Below are 19,007 nucleotides of genomic sequence, written 5' to 3' on the forward strand. Positions count from 1 at the left end.
TTTTCCATGTCCATTCGTCTTAATTTATTATAAAAGTTTTCAGCTTCCAAGTCTGCCTCTGCACTTACAAACAATCACTCCCAAAAAGGGGTCTAAACTGAGGAGATATATAGTTGACACATAATGTTGCAGCTTTTCAATGTATAGGATAAATGCAAATCATATGTCAGAGCAAAAAATAAATGGATTTAAAATATATATATGCCTGTAGTGAGTAAAGATATTGCACAGGAATGTGTTTAGGGAGGCTGTGATAATCACTTCCTCGGTGGTGGTGTGATGGGAATTTAGCTCCGTGCTGCTGACCAATGAGGTGCAGGCTGTGCAGTCATCCCAGCAGCAGCAGCATCAGTGAGTCTATCTGTGAGTAGTAGCTTTTAAGGGGGGGAATCTGGACACCCTCCCTGAACTGAAAGGGACCCTCTGCAGGCAGGCCGTGCTTCCTACTCCTCTCAATGTGCTTGTTAGCAAATGGAAGCAGAGGTGGCGAGCCTCCAGAGGATGGCCGACATCAACGGCAACAATAAGATCGCCAACGCGGAGCTGGAGGTGCTCAAGCTCCAGGAGCTGGTTCGAAAACTGGAGAAGCAGAACGAACAATTGCGGAGCAGAGCGAACAACGCGGCGAACAATTGCTCCGTCGGCCCTCATCTCCAGAGCCCGCTGCCGTGTGCGCACGGCGCCGCGCCGTGTCTGGCGGACGGCTTCTCCCGTAAATACGACGTTACGAGTCCGACGCGGACCCACCGGTGTTTCTCCCCGCCGCCGCGGGCAGCAGCAGCAGCAGCAGCCGAGGAGGTGTTCGCCTATTTCCAGCCGAGCTCCGCGTCTCCTGATGCCGCGGAGGGCAGCGCGACCGTGCTGGATGAGGTGGATGTTTTGGACCTGAACGCGGTGCTCCCCGTTGGAGAGCCCGATAGCTGGTAACCACTACCGCTTGTTATTGTTGCTGCTCTGCTTTAGTTCATGATGAAAACGATAAATAAGATCTGCTCCATGCACGTCTCACTAAGGGGTTAATAGACGCGTGTTTGTTCAGCAACACTCCTAAACAAATAATCCACAAAAATAAATTAACAAAAGGTAAAGTGCATTACATTAAAAACAATAAACATGTGTAAAAAAAATAAAATAAAATAGGCTACAAAATCATGTGAGCTTTGTTTCCTCAGATTAATCTGACAAATCCCACAATAGTTGCATTATAGACCCAACACAAAAATCAATAAGCCAGTTTTATTGTGTGATGTTGGTACTCAGCATTCTCTTATTGGTTACTGTACAAATAATTTGTTACCTTCATTAAGCAGAAGTTTTGGTTATTTATACTTTAGTAGAGTGATTATTTTTTAGCCTACTTTTTACTTCTACTCCTTAAATTTTCATATCTGTGCTTTCTACTCCTTACATTTTGAAAATAGTCTCATTGCTTCGATTTTATTTCAGCTTATTTTGCTTCTGGCTTGTCAATAAAAAGCAAAAACAAAAACAAAAATATTCAGATAAAGCGCTATGGAGTGATTTTGATTGTGGTTGGAGGTTGTACTGCACCGAGTTGTTTGGCAAATGCCCCAATTAAAAACGTAAGAAGCACAAAACGTAGAGGAACGTTCCATTTTTAGGGTTATTTGTTGTTTTCCCTTTTTTCATGTTTTTATTAATCGCCAGGATCAATCATTAATTTGGACAACACTGTCTACTGCATACAGACAACCATACATGGGTAATTGTTATACGAGGGTAATGCACTCATTTCCATGACTAATCTGGTTTTCTTACATCTGTTGCCTTCATCAATTCCTGTAGCTATGCTTGGATGTTCATTTACATTCCAATAATAACAAGTAAAAGGTTAGTGATAATATGTCTCTGAAATTTGACTTTTTACACCAATACTTATAGGCAACCAGACACCAGATTTTCTGCTCCATGAAACCCATGTAGATGCTCATTATTGCACCTATAAATGGACCTTTAATATATTTGCATTGGACTGAATGGTTCGTTTTCAATGGGCATATATGTGGGTGAAACAGCCAATCCCAATTTTTTTTCAATATTAACATATTGTGAGTGAATTTCTCCATTGTGAGATCAATAAAGACTATCTTATCTTATCTTATCTCACTCTACAATTATAGTAACGGGGGAGGGATTACTTCTACTTTAATACTTCAAGTAGTTTTGTATCTGGTACTTTTATACTTTTACTTTAGTAAAAGGTTAAGTTGACACTTCTACTTCTACAGAAGGATTATCAAACCCTTGTCATTATATTTGTACTTGAGTAATAGATGGGAATACTTTTGACACCTCTGATTGTCAGGGCCAGCTCACTGCAAAAGTGAACAAAGCCACACCTTCGGGCCTCCCAAGAATTTTGTATTCTATCAGAGAAATATGCCAAGACTTCGAGTTTTTTGCCAGAACGTGCAGACTTTTAAATCCATTATGACGCTTTCTAAATAGCAAATAAGAAATATTTTTATTTTTTGTCTATTTCAGACTTAAAAGAATTTGCAAATATACTGTGTCCTATCATTTAAAGGGAAATTCATAATAGTTTGCTGGTCTGGTCTAACCTGACTCCGCCAGATAGATTTGCTCCGCATATCCATCTGGAAACCTTCCGTTGAAGTAATTTTGGGAAGGGGCGAAAATACTGGTTAGCTGATTGGCCTATGTTGGTGATAGACGGGCCAAATAAACCAATCAGATCAACGAAGCACATGACGTACTAACAGCGACGACGAAAACACAACCACAAGCTCTTGCCGAAACCAGTCGGGAGAAGAGCAAAAACATCTTTTCCTCTGAGAAAAGCCTCCAGAGCAGTGTTTTGCTCTTCTTTCAGTGAAGAAATACTCTGTAATTCCGATAAAACTTGCTCGATAGCCACGCTAACGCTAGTTTCATCGGCTGAAGCCGCCATGTTCTTTAGACTGAACTGTCGCGCTTCTCGTTGCGTCACACCTCAACCCGCTTTAAAGCCAACGCTGATTGGACGTTCGTTTGGTGAACTGCTACAAATTTTCCTTAACGGAAAGTATCCAGACTGATCTGCGAGTGAAACCTTGAAAGCTCGCGAGATCAGGATGGTCTCACGAGGCTAGGTCTGGTCTAGAGATGCACAAAATCGATCAGCTAAACATTGGAATCAAATAGCTTTGCCTCAATCTTCAATGATCGTCAGGTCGAATACTGACAGATCAATGGTCTTTAAATGGATCAAAATGTTAACTGCCACCATTTTTAGTCTATAAATGCATCAACTAAACACTTGTACTTCTAAAGAATCTTTTGAGTTTGATAAAAAAAAAATAATCACAGAGTTCATCATAAATCCTACAACAGCTTTTAACTCTTCTATGTGTTACAATCCTTTGAAAAATAGGCAAAACAAAACTGAAAATCAGCATGAAAAGTGATGTTAGTGATGCTGTGGTGGCTGTTGGGTGATTGGTACTAAATTCTGCGTACGACCCCATGCAAAGTTGTGTCTGCTCCGATGATGCCGTTTGTTCTTCTCTTGGCTTAAACTTTGAGACGCTGACAAAAATTATCGTTTTTTTTTTCAGTGGGAAAAACAATAGAATAGACCTGAATCCTTGGATGCACAGTGCAGCATATGTTCTGGGATGAATTTAGAAACAATGACCCCCTTCAGTCTATGATCAAACAGCTCGGCTTTGTGTGCGGTGTTGGGCCCCCAGGCTGAACTAGTGGGAAGCGCAGGAGCTGTTGACTTGGCTTGCTCTCACACTGACATGCCGACTACTGAAGCAGCTTTATGCATCCGACGTGATGATGTGGAAAATGTAGCACACAGCTGATTGCAGCACTGCTGGGTTACAGCGCTCATCTCCTGCCCCTAGCGCGTCTTTATTCCATCTAACATGACAAGCTGACCTTAAAATCACTCTAACACTCTGGCCTAGTTGTTGAATTTAAGGTCACTCCTGTGTGTTTTTTTAGGTTTTTTTTTATGTTCTGTCACTTGGGGAGTCCAGGAATAGACTCCTGTTGGATTTATTTTTGTACTCTATCATGTGTAGGTGTAGCACAGTTTTACATAAAATGCTAGGTGTATTATTTGTTTTCGCTAAAAACTGATTTACAATCATCTTGCAGAACTGAAAGAGGAACATTTATAGGTTCAGAAGTATATAAAAAAAATGTCTTTATAGGTTAACAAAAGAATGTTACATTTGTTTTATTCGCTTTCATATATTCCTCACGGGTATGTTCTGTTTTCAAGTGCTGGTGATCGAAGATTTCTCTGTAGATGAGTAAATACAGCAGCAAGTGAGATTAAAGGCTGCAGAATGTGACTGAAGTGCTTCTGTGTCTCAGGCTGTATGTGAATCCCAGAGCAAAGCCACCCAGCAAAGGCATGCTCAGCCCTCTCCAGTGGTGCAGGCAGGTCCTGGACCACCCTGGGCCGGAGGTGGAGCTGGCTAAGATGACGCTGTGCCACAGGCTGGACCAAGGTACAGTATACTGATCGGTCAGAATACGTCCGCCCTCACATTTACAAGCGTTTACTTGGCAAACATTGAATAAACACAGTTTAACCAGCGTGATTCTCTTTCAGTTACAAATCTCTGTGTCTCTATATAAACATAGGGAACCCCCGTCAAGGTGTGAATGGGTGAATGACTGAATGTTGGGGTCGTCTGACTCGATAAAGCGCTATACAAGTTCGAGGCCGTTTGCCATTCATAAACAAATGTTCTACATTTCATGTAACATTGCCATTAAAAGAAAAAATAAACAGAAGGAAGCAGCTAAACTTAGTGTGAAACCATTTTGATATTTTTAGGAGCTGTCACATTTTTATAAAACATATTGTTTATTTATGTTCCTAGCTGTGACTATTGGAGTCAAGATCATTCAGATTTCATGTTTTTAAATAGATTAAGATTATATAAAATTAATTAATTAAAATTAATTAACTAAGGCCGTCGTTTAAGACAGGCCAACACACTGCCTCTTCTCATATTTAGACTGTAATTGAACTTGGAAAATAATAGAGAAGTGATTTATAAAAAAAAAAGAAGAAGTCTGTTTATGGAAAACTATAAGTAGCTCTTATCTCAGCCTATTTCATTTCTAACAGCGATAAAATCTAAATTTGTGAGAGTAATTGTCCTCCTCCCATTCCTTATGTATATTAAAAATGAAAACCTGGAGTTGCTCTTAGTGGTGACCCCTTGTGTGTTGGATATATGGGAAGGAGAAGGACCTTGTAAAATATTTCAGTAACCTGGCTTTGTTACATAAACTGTCATATAAGCTGCAGACAGAGTGACCCCCCTCCCCGTAATTGTTGGGAGCGATGTGTCAAATGTCTTAAAATAAAACAATCTTTTATTCAAGCATTACGTTCTCATGCTAAGACTTTTTAGACCAAACCTACCTTTAATTCCAGTGCATTTACTCAGGATAGATCTACTTAAACATGTGTCTATCATTTATGCTTGCCTTTCTTTTAGTTAATTGGAGTTTTTTGGGAATCTTTAATTAGTCATGATATTATGCTTCCCTGGTGTGCAGATATGATGTGCCTTATTTGCTTTTCAGATTGGGAAAGACATGAAAAAAAAAAGCCTTTGAAAAAGGCAGATTTTTGCTCATTTTTATTGGTCACGAAATAGCTACAGGAAAATAGCTACTCACTCAAACTTGTCAGTGTTTTCCAATCCTAGCATCGATTGAACCAACTGGGTCTGGAACAATGAGGAGACTGTTGAGGAAGAGCAGAAATGGCCATCTTTGAGGTCACTGTCATCGGTCCTCATAACGACTCCTTATTTAGGTTGTTTTGCTCAGATCTTTAACAGAGACGTCAATTACTGTGGAAAATCTGTATGCAAATGGAGAATAAAAAAGTCTTAAGTTTCTAGGGCTTAGTCCTTGAGCAATTTGATTAAAAATTTTTAATGAACAAGATGTCTCTTTGAAGAAGCCTTGAACCCTGTGACTGAGATGATAAACATATTTGGAAAGCTGTAAAGAAAAAGCTTTGCCACAGGGCTCTTCTTTGTTACAGTACAGAAGTGTCGGCCCCTGACATCCATAAATAGTTTTCAATTGGCTTTTAAGCCCAACAGCATGACCAATGCCCAAACGTTTACATCAGATTTACCAGCAGTATCTGGAGGGAAGCCTTCAAATGGTTCATGAATTGACTGAAATACGTATCTGAACGTTGCAGTCTGGAAAGGTATGAAACAAAACTGCTTGTAGCGTGTAGCTTCAGTGCTAATTAGAACCAAGTGGCATTAGCCTTCATGACAATGGTGTGTTCAGTTTGTTCTATGAAGCTGGATTTTGAGCTTCTCATTAGTGAATACAACAAGAACGCCTACTGAAGTCTCTATGTCTCCGAGTAGTCCTGACTTTCAGTGAACAATATGGCCGCTGCGCTTGTAAAACATGATGAAAGTTGTTGGTGTAAGCAGGCAAATCTCACTTCTGACGGAGTGTAACTCAATAAACCAGTGATACACACAGCGCTGTACAGTTTCTATTCCTAAATGTGTTCATTCAGTGTTTAAACTTATGAAACTGAGAGAAATACCTTCTTGTTAGCTTGTATTGCTAAGGGTAGTTAGCATCACTGAAATCAACAAATGTGACTGTTTCTTTCACTTGCAACTCCGATAAACTTAACTAGGCTTTGATGTAATTCCCAGATCTGACTTCTGACTTGAGGCAACTTGAACTTAGGAGGCAGGTAGTTATTGTACCCGTTTCATACAGTGCATCCTATTTGTTCTACTCTATCCTACTTGAAAGACCAATTTTCCAGGTTTTGTTTTGGCTAAAAATGAAACTGAACATCTCCTGAAGTCAGAATCTTCATTTGGAAAGTCAGCCAACCCTGATTCAGATTGAATGTGGCGGCTGCCGTGCAGCTATAATATTGTGGAGGCTGCAAGAGTTGACAGCTTATTGCAGCCTACTTCTGAGCGGGTGTACCACATTAAACTGGTGGCACACAGATCACTGCAGTCCCTGTTTGTATTTTCCTCTACCCATTGAACATATAGATTGGGGGATACGGTGTTATTGGCTTTTCTTGCTAATGGTAGTTGGCCTGGAAACCGAGCACGACAGCAAATCCCACTGGTTTTTCCGCTTGCCGCTGTACCGCGCGCTGATTTTTCCGCAGCCAACAAATCTGCCATTTGTGCACTAATATGAGTCAAATCAACCATTTACAATAAACCAAATCTGATTTCTTCCCGTCTACAAACGGATAACCTCTTATCGCTAAGGCCACAATCCAGTTTAAAATATATTATCATTATTTGGGACAAGGGATTATTAAAATGATCGAAACGGTAATATGAGATTTATTTATATAGTGTATATATAAATGCAGGAGCTGGTACGTATGTGTGCCAATAAATGATATCTGCTGCTGGACCACGCTCTCGGCTCTCATGCGTGGGAAATATTGTTACCATAGAAACACTGGTTACATTTAATGCATATTTGAAGCAGGCTTCATCGCTCCAACAGCCTGCTTAAGAGACTCTTGTGCAGCGAAAGCTCATAGTCATTGAAATACATGGGTACAAGATGTTCATGTATGTGGCATGTTGTCAGAATGGTTCCCTGTGATAACTATTCTCATTCTGGCGGCCTGCGTCCGCCCTGTGGGTCGGTAACGGGCATCGGCGTGGACGTTTCAAGGACTTTTTCTTTCTCTCAAGTTGGCTCTCCTCCTCGGGGTCCTGAATACGCCCCCTGTGGCGTGAACAAACCAGAAGCAGTTTTGTAACTTGCTCTGAATGCTGGTTTTATCGGGCCTAATTGTGTGAGGAATGCAAAACGGTCCACTTTGTCAGGAGAGCAGCCTCCGCGCCTGCTAATCAGCGAGGATGGACACAGTGTTTACACGCTGGGCAGATCACACAGTGCAGGCCAATTTACTCACCATTTTAAGGTGAAAAATGAAAAAATATTGAAGGCTTAAGAGTTTATCAATGCTTTACTAACTTTCCTTAAGCCTTGATTTTTAAGTATTTAAGTTCAGTGATCTGCTGAACTTAAGTAGCCAGAGAATTGGCTCATGGGTGACAGAAATTAGCATGAAGTGGCACAGTTTTGTGCAAGAATCGGAAACGTACGGGAATTAGTGTAAGCTCTGGTTCTGCAGTAGTCCGTGGATATAATTTCATTTTTGGAAATAGATGTAGCCTACATCCACAATCCCAGCTTAACCTAAGACCCACACACCCCCACACCCCCGCCAAAAAAAATCTATGCTTTAGCCCAATAAGCTGCTATTGGAAGCTTTTCTGACCCAATCATTTAAAACATCAATACTGATCTGTAAGAGGCCGATCAACATGGGTCTGAGTGTGTTAAACTGTGTTAATCAACGTGCTGCATGTGAGTGCATAACATAGGGGAGGGCAATCCGTCTAACATGTCCGTCTAACATGTCCTTCCCTGCATGCAATCTTGTTTCTGTAGCGAGGCGGTGGCGAGGGCTGTCCTCTGTCCGTCCATACAGCTGCATAGAGGGACTCTCCACCCTGAGCTGTCCCGTCCTGCCTTACACTAAACCTGCTGCACTAACCGAGGCCCGAGGTAACACAAAGCTGCACACGTCACTGCTACTAACCACCAGACCATTTTCAGACGTTTGAAATTTTATTCTGCTTAAATCAAGCTGAAATACTCGACGGACCGTTCGACTTGATCCTGGTCGCTGTGAAGGACGTCCATCAGATTGTGTTGTTTTGTGTGATTTGTGTTGCATCTTTATGATGTTTATCGTAACATAAAGCCATTTTCCCCCCCCCCCAATGTTCTTGACATGCCTGTGCTCACATAAGAATAAAATAGAATTAAAAACAGCACTTGAAACATTTACAGAGTTTGCAGGATGTGCAGAAGAATAATGAATAGGACATACGGTGTTTTGCAAAATTATTCACACCCCTTTGGTGTTATCATTTATGTGATAGACCAACACCAAGTAGGAAGGGATGGAACAGTTGCAGGGAATTTATACAATAGTTTGAAACTTTTATACAAATAAAAACAAAAAGTTTGGTAAGGGTTTATATGCGGGCCTTCTCAGTAGTAAATACTTTGTGGTACTATACCGTTCACTGCAGTCACAGCTCATAGTGGGGAATATCTCTGTCGGCTTTGCACATCTGAAAACGAAGCTTTTTGCCCATTCTTTGCTAAATCACTTTAACTCAGTGTGAAATGCAGGAGGCTTTTAACTCTTGCCGCAGATCCTTAATTAGATTTAGATATGGATCATGACTGGCCCATTCAAACTAATGAATGTGCTTTGATCTAAAGCATGCTCCACTTGTATGTCTGGGGTTGTTGTTGTGATGGAAGGGGAAACTTTTGCCCTTATTTAAACCAGTATATTTAGATGTCTCCATAAATTCAAGCCTGATCTGTCTGACGTGTTTCTTGGTTTTTTTATAATGATGCCTGTTCCTTTAATTTAACCAACCTTTGAGACCTTCACAGAACCGCTGGATTTATACTGAGATTAAATCACCCACTCAGGGGAACCCTACTAATTAGGCGACTCCTGAAGGTTTTCAGTTTGAGGCTTTTTTTTAAATTCGCAGAACATATTTTCAAAGACCGTATCATTGTCTTTCCACTGCTTTACTTTATTGGCTCTAACTAATAGTAGTAGTTTATATAATAATCTTCATCAGACATAACCTCTCCCAACCTCAAATCCATATCTTGTTCCACTCCAAAATAATCTGAACCAAAATAATCTGAAGGTTGTGCCAAAAGCAGCTGTTGCTTCCAAAATACATCTGCACATTACCGTATTAACATAACCCAGATTCTTAAATAACCTGCTTCCTGCAGCTTGAAATCAGATTACAGCAAACTGCAGAGATTACACGGTCAGACCATCAAGATGTTTGGGGGGAAAACTCAGCCCAGCATGTTTCAAGGTAACGGAAATATCAGTCAGTCCTAAATATTGTCTGTGTTTCTTTCCTTTGAAGGCCCGCTGCCGTCATCAGGCCCGTCTGTCGTCCAGCCAGCTCCGCCTCCCAGGGCCAGCTGTAGCCTCAGCGACAGAGCGCCCACCTTCCTCTCAAACTCAGCCCTCCACCGTAAGACCCCCCCCCGACGACGTCTTCTCTGCTCCGTTAGCCACAAGTCGTACTTTCAGTAGGAGTATCTCAATCTAGCACGAATGCACATACATACTAACGTGTCTTTCTGTCCGTGAAGAGTCTTCACAGGGTTTGCGAGTTAAATGTCTTTTGTAGGAGTGACGTCTCCTTTGTGGTTTTAGACGCTGGCCGCCGCCATGCAGCCATCACGCCGCAGTCTTCAGTGGACAGTGACGTAGGCGTCTCTGAGCTGGAAGAGGACTCCATCTCCATGAGCTACAAGCTGCAGGACATGACCGACGTGGAGGTCATGGCACGCCTCCAAGAGGAGAGTGAGTCACCTGTAAAAACGTGTTTCATTGAAATTATATTTAATATTTATTTTCATTAAACTTGTAAAAGGCCAAATGGAACGTGTAATACGTCTTTTTGTTTTTGAGAGAAACGTCATCTTTGAGAGAGTCCTGAGCCAGGCAGAAGGAAAAATAGTCTTAGGCTACGTTCACACTGCAGCCTGAAGTGACCCAATTCCGATTTTTTTGCCCATATGCGATCTGTATCTGATCTTTTCATGACAGTCTGAACAACACAGATCGGATTTTTTCAAATGCGACCCAGGCCACTTGGATATGTGGTCCTGAATCCGATACGTATCTGATCTTTTCAAATGCGACCTGTGTCTGTACGGCCAGGTCGCATTTATCCGACCTGTACGTCACCGATACTCGACAAACGTCACTATTCTGCGTCCTGCTATGCAGAAGCAGGAAGAAAGACGACACCCATAGCGGACTACAATGAGGAGAGCATTCAATGGAGAGAAAGCTCCGGTTAGAAAATAAATTAATGACCGCAAAATGCACGCCAGCATTATAATCCATGTTTACTTCTGCAAACACTGAGGACGCTTGCTAAGTGTGACGTCATCGCGTCCTCGACTGCGCATGCGGGACATTTAGGTTGAACGCATTCAGTTCAGATCACATACAAGTCGCATATATTTGGAAATGTGAACGACCACGCAAAAAAATCCGATTTCACAAAAAAATCGGAATTAAGCATTAAGATCTGCAGTGTGAACGTAGCCTAAGTTACAGCAGTCTGACTACTTTCAAACATACACGTACAAATACATACCCATACGCAGCGTTTTCATCAAAACCAGTAAATCCATCGACAGCCAATCAACACCTGCATGTGAGATGTAAAGATGAACGTGTTGTTGAGTACAAAGTTCAAAAGCTTGCTTGTGGAGTCAGATTAAATCTGTGAAAGCGGGGATGGTTTGCAGTTTAAGAGACAAAGATTTTGGATTTGAGAACAACACAAGTTTTTTTTTCACTGAGCTTCCTGCAAGTTTCAACTCACTAAAAAAAAAGGCTTTTGTTGACTGAAAGCTGCTGGGACCCAGATTGGATGTAGGTTCTGAGCTATACTTTACTGTACTGTCGTTGTAAAATGGAAATCTGCAGCTTCGACTTCAGTTTCAAGTCACAAAAATCCTTTGCATCAATAACAATGACGAGGAACAGAAGTGGTCCTAAGACTGACCCACAAGGGAAAACCGTTAGGAATAAAGAGTTAATTCACGATGTAAGAAAGCCAATTAGGCAATTACCTAACCATCCGACCATAGCATAGAGGCAAAAATATTGGCTAAAATCGGATTAATCTCAACATTATTCTCTGTAAACTGTCTTCTAATGATCATCTTGTTATAAAAGAGTTAAAGAATATTTTCTATATAGCTTAGTGTTGATTAAAACACCAACAGTAAGCTTAGAAAATCATTGAAAACCTTTGGATTCATTGACTGGTAGCTATATCGGTGTGCAACAACATTACACGGTTTACAGGAGAACAGCATTTACCTAACGTCTTACATCAGAAAGCAAAATGTTAATTATCTCTTGTAATGTGGCAAGAGGAATGCAGTCTGTCAAGTCTGAGGTCTGGTAACAGGATTCATTTACAGTCTAAGCTTAAAACTGCACATGCATAGATAAATCCTTTTGGTGGGTGGCGTTGGAGAAGCCAAATGTAAACAGAGGAGGCAGATTGTTATAATTTGTGGGACTCTGGCATAAAAACGCAAAAGGAAGCAGGCATAAATCTGCGGTACAAGTAAATTTCACTCCACATGTTGTAAATTGTAAATGGTGAGTCAGCCAAATTGTAGCTGTAATTTTCCCCCATGGCGTGTCGTGGGCTAGCAATTTATTACATATTACAGGAAAATAGTGCATAAAACATAATTCACGGTGACCAGCTGATCATGTTAAGGGTACAAGTTGATTGTTGTGATTTATTAGTCTTTCGAGAATGCAGAAGTATAACGATTTCCACATGCCAGTGTAAATCTTGCCTCTCTAAATCAGTTACTGCCTTTTTAACTCTAAATATTTCAACTTTATGCGAATGTGTGTTATATATAGCATTTATTTCTAAGAGACTAGCTTTTCATTCAATGTAAAAAGAACCAATTCAGTTTTTGTGTGTTAAAAGTCCTTTGGGGGGAGGGGGGGACTGTTTCCACTTGCTTTATTAAATGCAGAGCTGCTTTGAAAATTGGTTTGACTATTAGGCTTTATACCTTCACTATCTTGACATGTTAAATCCCAGCTTGTGTTCAGCAATGGAAGTCTTTTAAAACACAAAAAGAAAATTGCATATATCTACGTTCATCAGGCCAGAGGGATGTGAGAATTATCTGAACTTTGGACCTTTTTACTGTAATAAAAGACCCACTAATTACACATATTTCATTTTCTGGAAGAGGTCAGTAGATTTTTATTTAAAATAACCTAATGCGTTGTCATTCGCTCTAACAAGGTTCCCAGAGAAAACGGCCCCAACCATCATAGATCCTCAAACTTACCGAACCATATTTATTCATACATATCCCAACCGGAGTGTTTATTTAGTAAAAGTTTATTTTTATTCTCTTTTGACCAAAGCACAGGGTTTAAGTCCCGGTGTCATTTAGCCAAACTTCACATGTTTAGGTTTGTAAAAGTAGGACAGAAAATACTTTTTCATCTGACATGTGGAACAGCGTCTGATGGTTGCTGCGGAGGCTCAGTGACCTCTGGATGCCGCTCTTTGGACATTTCATTACTTCTCTCACCAGCCTGCTAACTGTACATAAACATGAGTCCTCGTCTAGTTTGTCACAGCCCCGGCTGGTTTTTCAACTTCCAAATCCACTGTACACGTTTAGGCCAGTAACTTCTTGTATTCCATACTTAATGAAGATCAGCTGAGATCTGACTTACTTGAATGGCACGTTCGAATGTCTTGTACGTTAATGTAGGATCTTTTGTCATTTTAGATAAGCAAGCCAAGTTAAAGGTTGGATTTGGGTGAAACGTCCAGTGGGAAATGATGTCACTACAGTGAAAGGGGTTGTGAGGATTTTTTTTGCCAATTTACCAGGGGTTCTCTATTTTTGCTCATGCTTCTTTGTTTCTGTCTATGGCCCACAACGAAAATGCTGATCTGTAGCTGTATGTACAGACTGAAAGGAGGAGGTGACCTCTAAACAGTCGAATTTGAGTCGCCAGCTCATAAATTATGTAGACCATATCAGAAAAATGGCCTGTATCAGTCTGGTTTACTTATACAGTGACTGAATAATGGATGAGCGGCGCCTCTGTAAGGAAGCACTATATTGTGCGCCATATATACAAGTCCGACTTTTTCCCAGATTAAAGCACTGATCCGCTCTCCTTCAGGCCTCCGACAGGACTACGCCTCTACCTCAGCCACGGCCGGCCGTCGCAGCTCCAGCTTCTCCCTGCACACCCTCAGGCGCTGCGAGGTGGACCTGGAGGAGGAGGACGAGGAGGAGGAGGACGAGGAGGGCTACGACCAGCTGCCGCCTCCGCAGCCTCGACTCTTTCGCACCAGCTCTATGCAGCGGGGCAGCATGCCCCACTCTCACACCTTCTCCAGCTTCAGAGACTGCAGGCGCAGCTCGGCCAGCCCTCAGTTCCCACTCAGCGGACTCTCTGCGCTGTCTGGATCCTCCGGCCTGATCGCGGACACGCACGCAGCCTACAGGGGCAGCACAGGTGAGTGTTTAAGAAACGACAAATTCAGAGCCGGCTTTTTGGACGTTTGCATGCAGCTCATTTTTTGAGCCTCTTAATTCCGTATTACGAGACCTGATCCGAACTGTTGACGTTGTTAAATAGACAAGCTACAGAGGAGCATGCCCAACCTGATCCGAGCTCCCAGCATGCCCAGTGTTCCCAGCGTTCCATGCCTGGCCTCTCCTGCCAACCCACCCTCCAACGGCCCCTCCTCTTTACCATCAATGCCCTCCCTCCGGAGCAGCCAGAGCTTTGACTCGTCCACCGGGCTCCTCCGACTCCAGTCCTCCAGTAAGACTCTTGCGTCTACCAATAAATCAGCCACCTGGAGCTCAGTTTCTTTTCATATTTCTCTGTTCCACTATGTTTTAGTCCCTTCTCCGAGCCAGCTCAGTCAGCGAGTGCACAGTGTCGGAAACTTCTCCAGCACTCCCCGGCAGCAGCTGAAAGCCACAGCCTACGTCAGCCCGACCGTGCAGCAGGGTCCCACCTCCGCCTCCCTGTCCGCCTCCGCCAGTCTGAGCTCCATCCCGAGCGGCACAGCGCTTCCTCAGCCCCTAAAAGCCGGCGCCAGTTTGCTGCCGCACGCCCTGAAAGGCGGCGCCAACCAGTCGGCCGCCCCGCGCAGCTCGCTTCCTCGCCCGGCTTCCCTAGCGGGACTGAGCGGACTTCCACGTGCGAGTAAAATCATGCAGCCCACACGCAGGTACGGTCCAAAGCACGTCACTAAGTACACATATCTGAGAGGTCAGGCTTAAAACGTATTGAGATGCTGTAGCACGCTGTCCATGACTGAAACCATTCAATGCAGCTGAAGTAAAACATTTCTGTTTTGGGGAGTGGGTCAGAAATCCTCCGCAACGATGGAAAAGACTCGAGTACTGCACACACTTGATGGCACTTTTTGCTGCCAACAGTGGCAGAATCATGGATTAAGTATGTGAGACAATCACTTTTTTTTTTTATCTAGGAGTGAGCATAGTTTGGATGGCTTATTTCACTTAATTAAATCATCTTTTGAGAACTGATTTCAGTTTTTATTCAGGTTATCCTTGTGTGTTATATTAACATTTGTTTAATGAGCCTAAACATTTAACTGGGACAAAAAACAGAATAGGATAAATTCTGTGGAACCACTTGAAAAGGCTCGTTGTAGTAGTTTTTCTGTATTTTCACGCAATATATGCGTAAAATGTCTATAATACTAGTCTTTTCTTCTTTTTTGTTGTTGTGAGGCTGCAAACTATGTACTTTTTATTTTAAAATAATCATATATATATATATATATATATATATAAGGAATTGTGGTAAGTTTTTATCTAAAACTCAAAAATAGGAATACGATGAGGGTTTCTTTACTAAATCTAACTATTAAGTACTCATATCTATTTCAAGCAGATTTCATTCAGTAGAAGCAAATGCAAAAAAAAAAAAAAAGTTTTCTGTTATTGTAAAGGTTGTAGTGCAGTACTGGTTCAGTGGGCTGCCGTAGAACTGGTACCACAGGGTACCTCGTTCTGTAGGACATCAAAACATAAAGCATTGTGTGATTTTGCACCGGCTTCAGATCGTTGTTACTTGCTTAAACACACAACAGTTGAAGTCAAACTCTTGAGTTTCTAGTTAATTTACTTTTTTATCTATTAAATTAAATAAACAAATTTATTAAGAATTTGAGAATAATAAAACATAAATAAATGCTGTTTTATATACTTAGTGACACAAATAGTGAAATACCCAGAAGTCAGGGAGGGAATAAAATGAAACAACCCATGGACAAAGGCCATCTGAGCGTATTCTAGTGGCTATAGTATCAGATCTTGATCGATAACTGAACATCAGGTGCAGTAAGTACCCCATGCCAGTAGAGGGTGACGTTGACTCAGGTCTAAAGGGAAACGCTGAATCCAGGCTGAAACCTGGCCTCAACAGCTGGCTCATCAGTACCAGTTTGGGGTTAATTTCTATAAACCAGCATGAACACCGGAGAAGGGGAAAAGTTGTCTGATCTTGTCAGCCACAAAAACACTTCCACACGAGTCCTTGTTTTGTTTATGGGGCAACAGACTTAGGAAGTTCGTCCTGCAATTGGCGGGGAAGACTCTTCACCTGCATTGCCTGCTGGCGGTGATAAGAGGGCCCGGTGGAGCAGATGTATGGCAGCCTTGCTTCTGTCAGTCTGCTCTGGGGCAGCTGTGGCTACTAACATAGCTTATCACTGTCTGGGTGTGGATGACTGATTATAGTGGAAAGCACTTTGGGGTTGTCGGACTAGTTAAAGCGCTGTACAAGTACAAGTCATTTAGCATTTTGTCAGAGGCCATGTCACGATGTTGTCACTGGTGTACGCTTCTGCCACCAGGGTCTCTTTGATCAGTGGCAGTAATAACCAGAAGACGTACCCTATATCCCAATTACACCATTAAGCATTTGCCTTTCATACAATGTCATAGGAAGAGAGGCTGGACTGAGACTCAATCATGTACATATATATGTGTGTGTGTATGTACATATACATATATATATATATATATATATATATATATATATATATATATATATATATATATATATATATATGTGTGTGTGTGTGTGTGTGTGTGTATATATATATATATATATATATATATATATATATATATATATGTGTGTGTGTGTGTGTGTGTGTATATATATATATATATATATATATATATATATATATATATATATATATATATATATATATATATATATACTGCCTTTTGATAAATAAAACTCCAGCATCATCGCCTCATGCGTCGAATGCTACCACATGTGCTGCATTAACCTCAAAATTATACCCAAACTTCCTTGACATTATTTGTAGTCCCAATCCAAAAATGCTTTATTTCATGCAACGCCAGTGAGCTGCCAAATATTTGGCTGTCCAGGCACTTCTTCCTGATATGGGTATTGTGTACCTACAGCAATAATATGATAGACTTACAATATATTGTGCAGCCCTGGTGATCAGACAGGAAACAGTCAGATAGATAAAGGGGAAGACATGCAGCAAAGGTCCTACAGTCTCTGATGGAACCCCAGGCTGATGCATTTAAAAATAACAGCCTCCATATACAGGGGGCCCGCTAAGTCGCTACGCCACACAATGTTCTGGCAAAGACTGTGATGAGACCTTCCCGTAGACTCTGTTTGGAGACCACAGTGTTGGGTACGTCAGACAATCACGCTTTGATAGACACACAGTCTACCCCTCATACCATACCACACCGACTTTATTTGTAAAGCAGTTTAAAACAACCACAAAGTGCTGCATATCAGCACATCATTGAAAGAAAAAAAAACTCACATATTTGTGACAAGGACAATAAAAGATTAAACTCAATGAAATCAATTAATGTCAATAATGTCAAGCTACGTCTCGCTGATGTTGTCACCAAAGAGTAGAAATGGGTTTTAAGGTGAGTTTTAAAAGTAGCCAGTGAAGGAGCCTCTCTAATGGGCAGGAGAAGGTTATTCCACAGTTGAGGGGCAGCAATAGAGAAGGTCCTGTCCCCTCTGAGCTTCCTCCTGGACCTCGGTACCTGCAGGAGGCGCTGCCTGGCCGACCTAAGGGACCGGGAAGGTAAGTTCAGAGTGGTACGGCGGGGCAAGGTCATTCAAACTATTTAAATATGAATTTTAAAATGAACTCTAAAAAGGCACAAAGCAAACCAGGGGAGGGGAGGCCAGAACAGGGCTGGTATGTTCGTCTTTATGACCTAAAGGACGTGCAGCAGCGTTTAGAACCAGGCGTTATCGAGACAGGAAGAACTGACTTACTCCAGCTTACAGACGCGCCAACGACTGGCTTTTTAAATGAAATGTTAATTTACTGTAGATGCTCAGCGTACTTTGTTTCCCTTCTGCCCACAGTTTGCTCGCTGCTCCAAAGAGCCTGGCTGCTCTGAGCGCCCTGAGGGACGGCAGCTGGAAAGACGGCTGCTACTGAACCCAGACGGAGGGAAGTCTGAAGGCTGCACAGGGTTTCTTTGCAGGGGGACCGTGCTGATTTAAAAACGATGCTGCCAAGAGGTCCCAGAGAACGTGACTGTTAACATGAACACATGAAAAAAAAACAAAAAAACTGAAGTGTGGATCCAGCAGGCTGGATCTATGCTACCTGCTTAAACACTGATAACACACTGATGACAACAGGCAATACTCTGATAATAAGATAATAAATGTGAAGAAGAAAAATGAAATCCTCTTTATTATTTTCTTTTTTCTTTTTTTTGAGTTTTCATTGCTGATAATTACAACTGTCTTTCATTAGAAGGGCAATTTCTCTCAACCCTAAAGCTTTTGTACACGCTTTGAATGATTTTCTGTGGTTCTTTTTGAGAATATTATTAATTTGTCATTCTGTGGTATGGTATATAAGAAGATCCTGAAACTGGAGTGACGTTCCTGCCTGTTAAAAAGTGCTGTGTTTCTTGATAGTTCTGTTTTATGGCTGGACCTTGCAGCACTTTAGATGAGAACCGTGACTCACCTGTAAAAGTAAATTGTCTGCTTTGTTTTGACATCGAATCTAATGTTCATTTGTGCCAGTGCACACAGTGCTACTTTTCTTTTAATTTTCTGAATTTACATGATGAAGTCTATCAAGTTGTTTGACAAACCTGATCGCTGCATTAATATTGCACATGCTTTTTATGGATCACAACAAAACAAGAGGGGCTGGATTTTTAAAAACGAATAAATCATTTCAAAGCATGTCTTGTCTGCTCTCTCACCCAGTAATATATTGAGCAAA

At 41.6% G+C, this 19,007-nt stretch overlaps 1 protein-coding gene across 3 annotated transcripts; it reads left to right on the forward strand.

Annotated features, from left to right (window-relative positions):
• The first annotated feature begins 307 nt into the window (after window positions 1-307).
• slain1a (SLAIN motif family, member 1a) lies at window positions 308-18,967 on the forward strand. 3 transcript variants are annotated; one of them, XM_012864417.3, is made up of 9 exons: window positions 310-923; window positions 4,354-4,490; window positions 8,491-8,607; window positions 10,020-10,130; window positions 10,316-10,465; window positions 13,868-14,206; window positions 14,330-14,518; window positions 14,600-14,933; window positions 18,125-18,967. In XM_012864417.3, exons 1-9 carry the CDS (start codon window positions 472-474, stop codon window positions 18,198-18,200), a joined length of 1,905 nt encoding a protein of 634 aa, XP_012719871.2. In that variant the 5' UTR covers window positions 310-471; the 3' UTR covers window positions 18,201-18,967. The 3 variants fall into 3 exon arrangements, with proteins under 3 accessions (XP_035994985.1, XP_021173015.2, XP_012719871.2); XM_036139092.1 differs by lacking the exon at window positions 14,330-14,518 and having other exon boundaries at window positions 308-923; XM_021317340.2 differs by lacking the exon at window positions 8,491-8,607 and having other exon boundaries at window positions 309-923.
• Window positions 18,968-19,007: the final 40 nt, after the last annotated feature.

This window comes from Fundulus heteroclitus, chromosome 7 (genome assembly GCF_011125445.2).
Source record: "Fundulus heteroclitus isolate FHET01 chromosome 7, MU-UCD_Fhet_4.1, whole genome shotgun sequence".
In the NCBI taxonomy this organism is placed as follows: Eukaryota; Metazoa; Chordata; class Actinopteri; order Cyprinodontiformes; family Fundulidae; genus Fundulus; species Fundulus heteroclitus.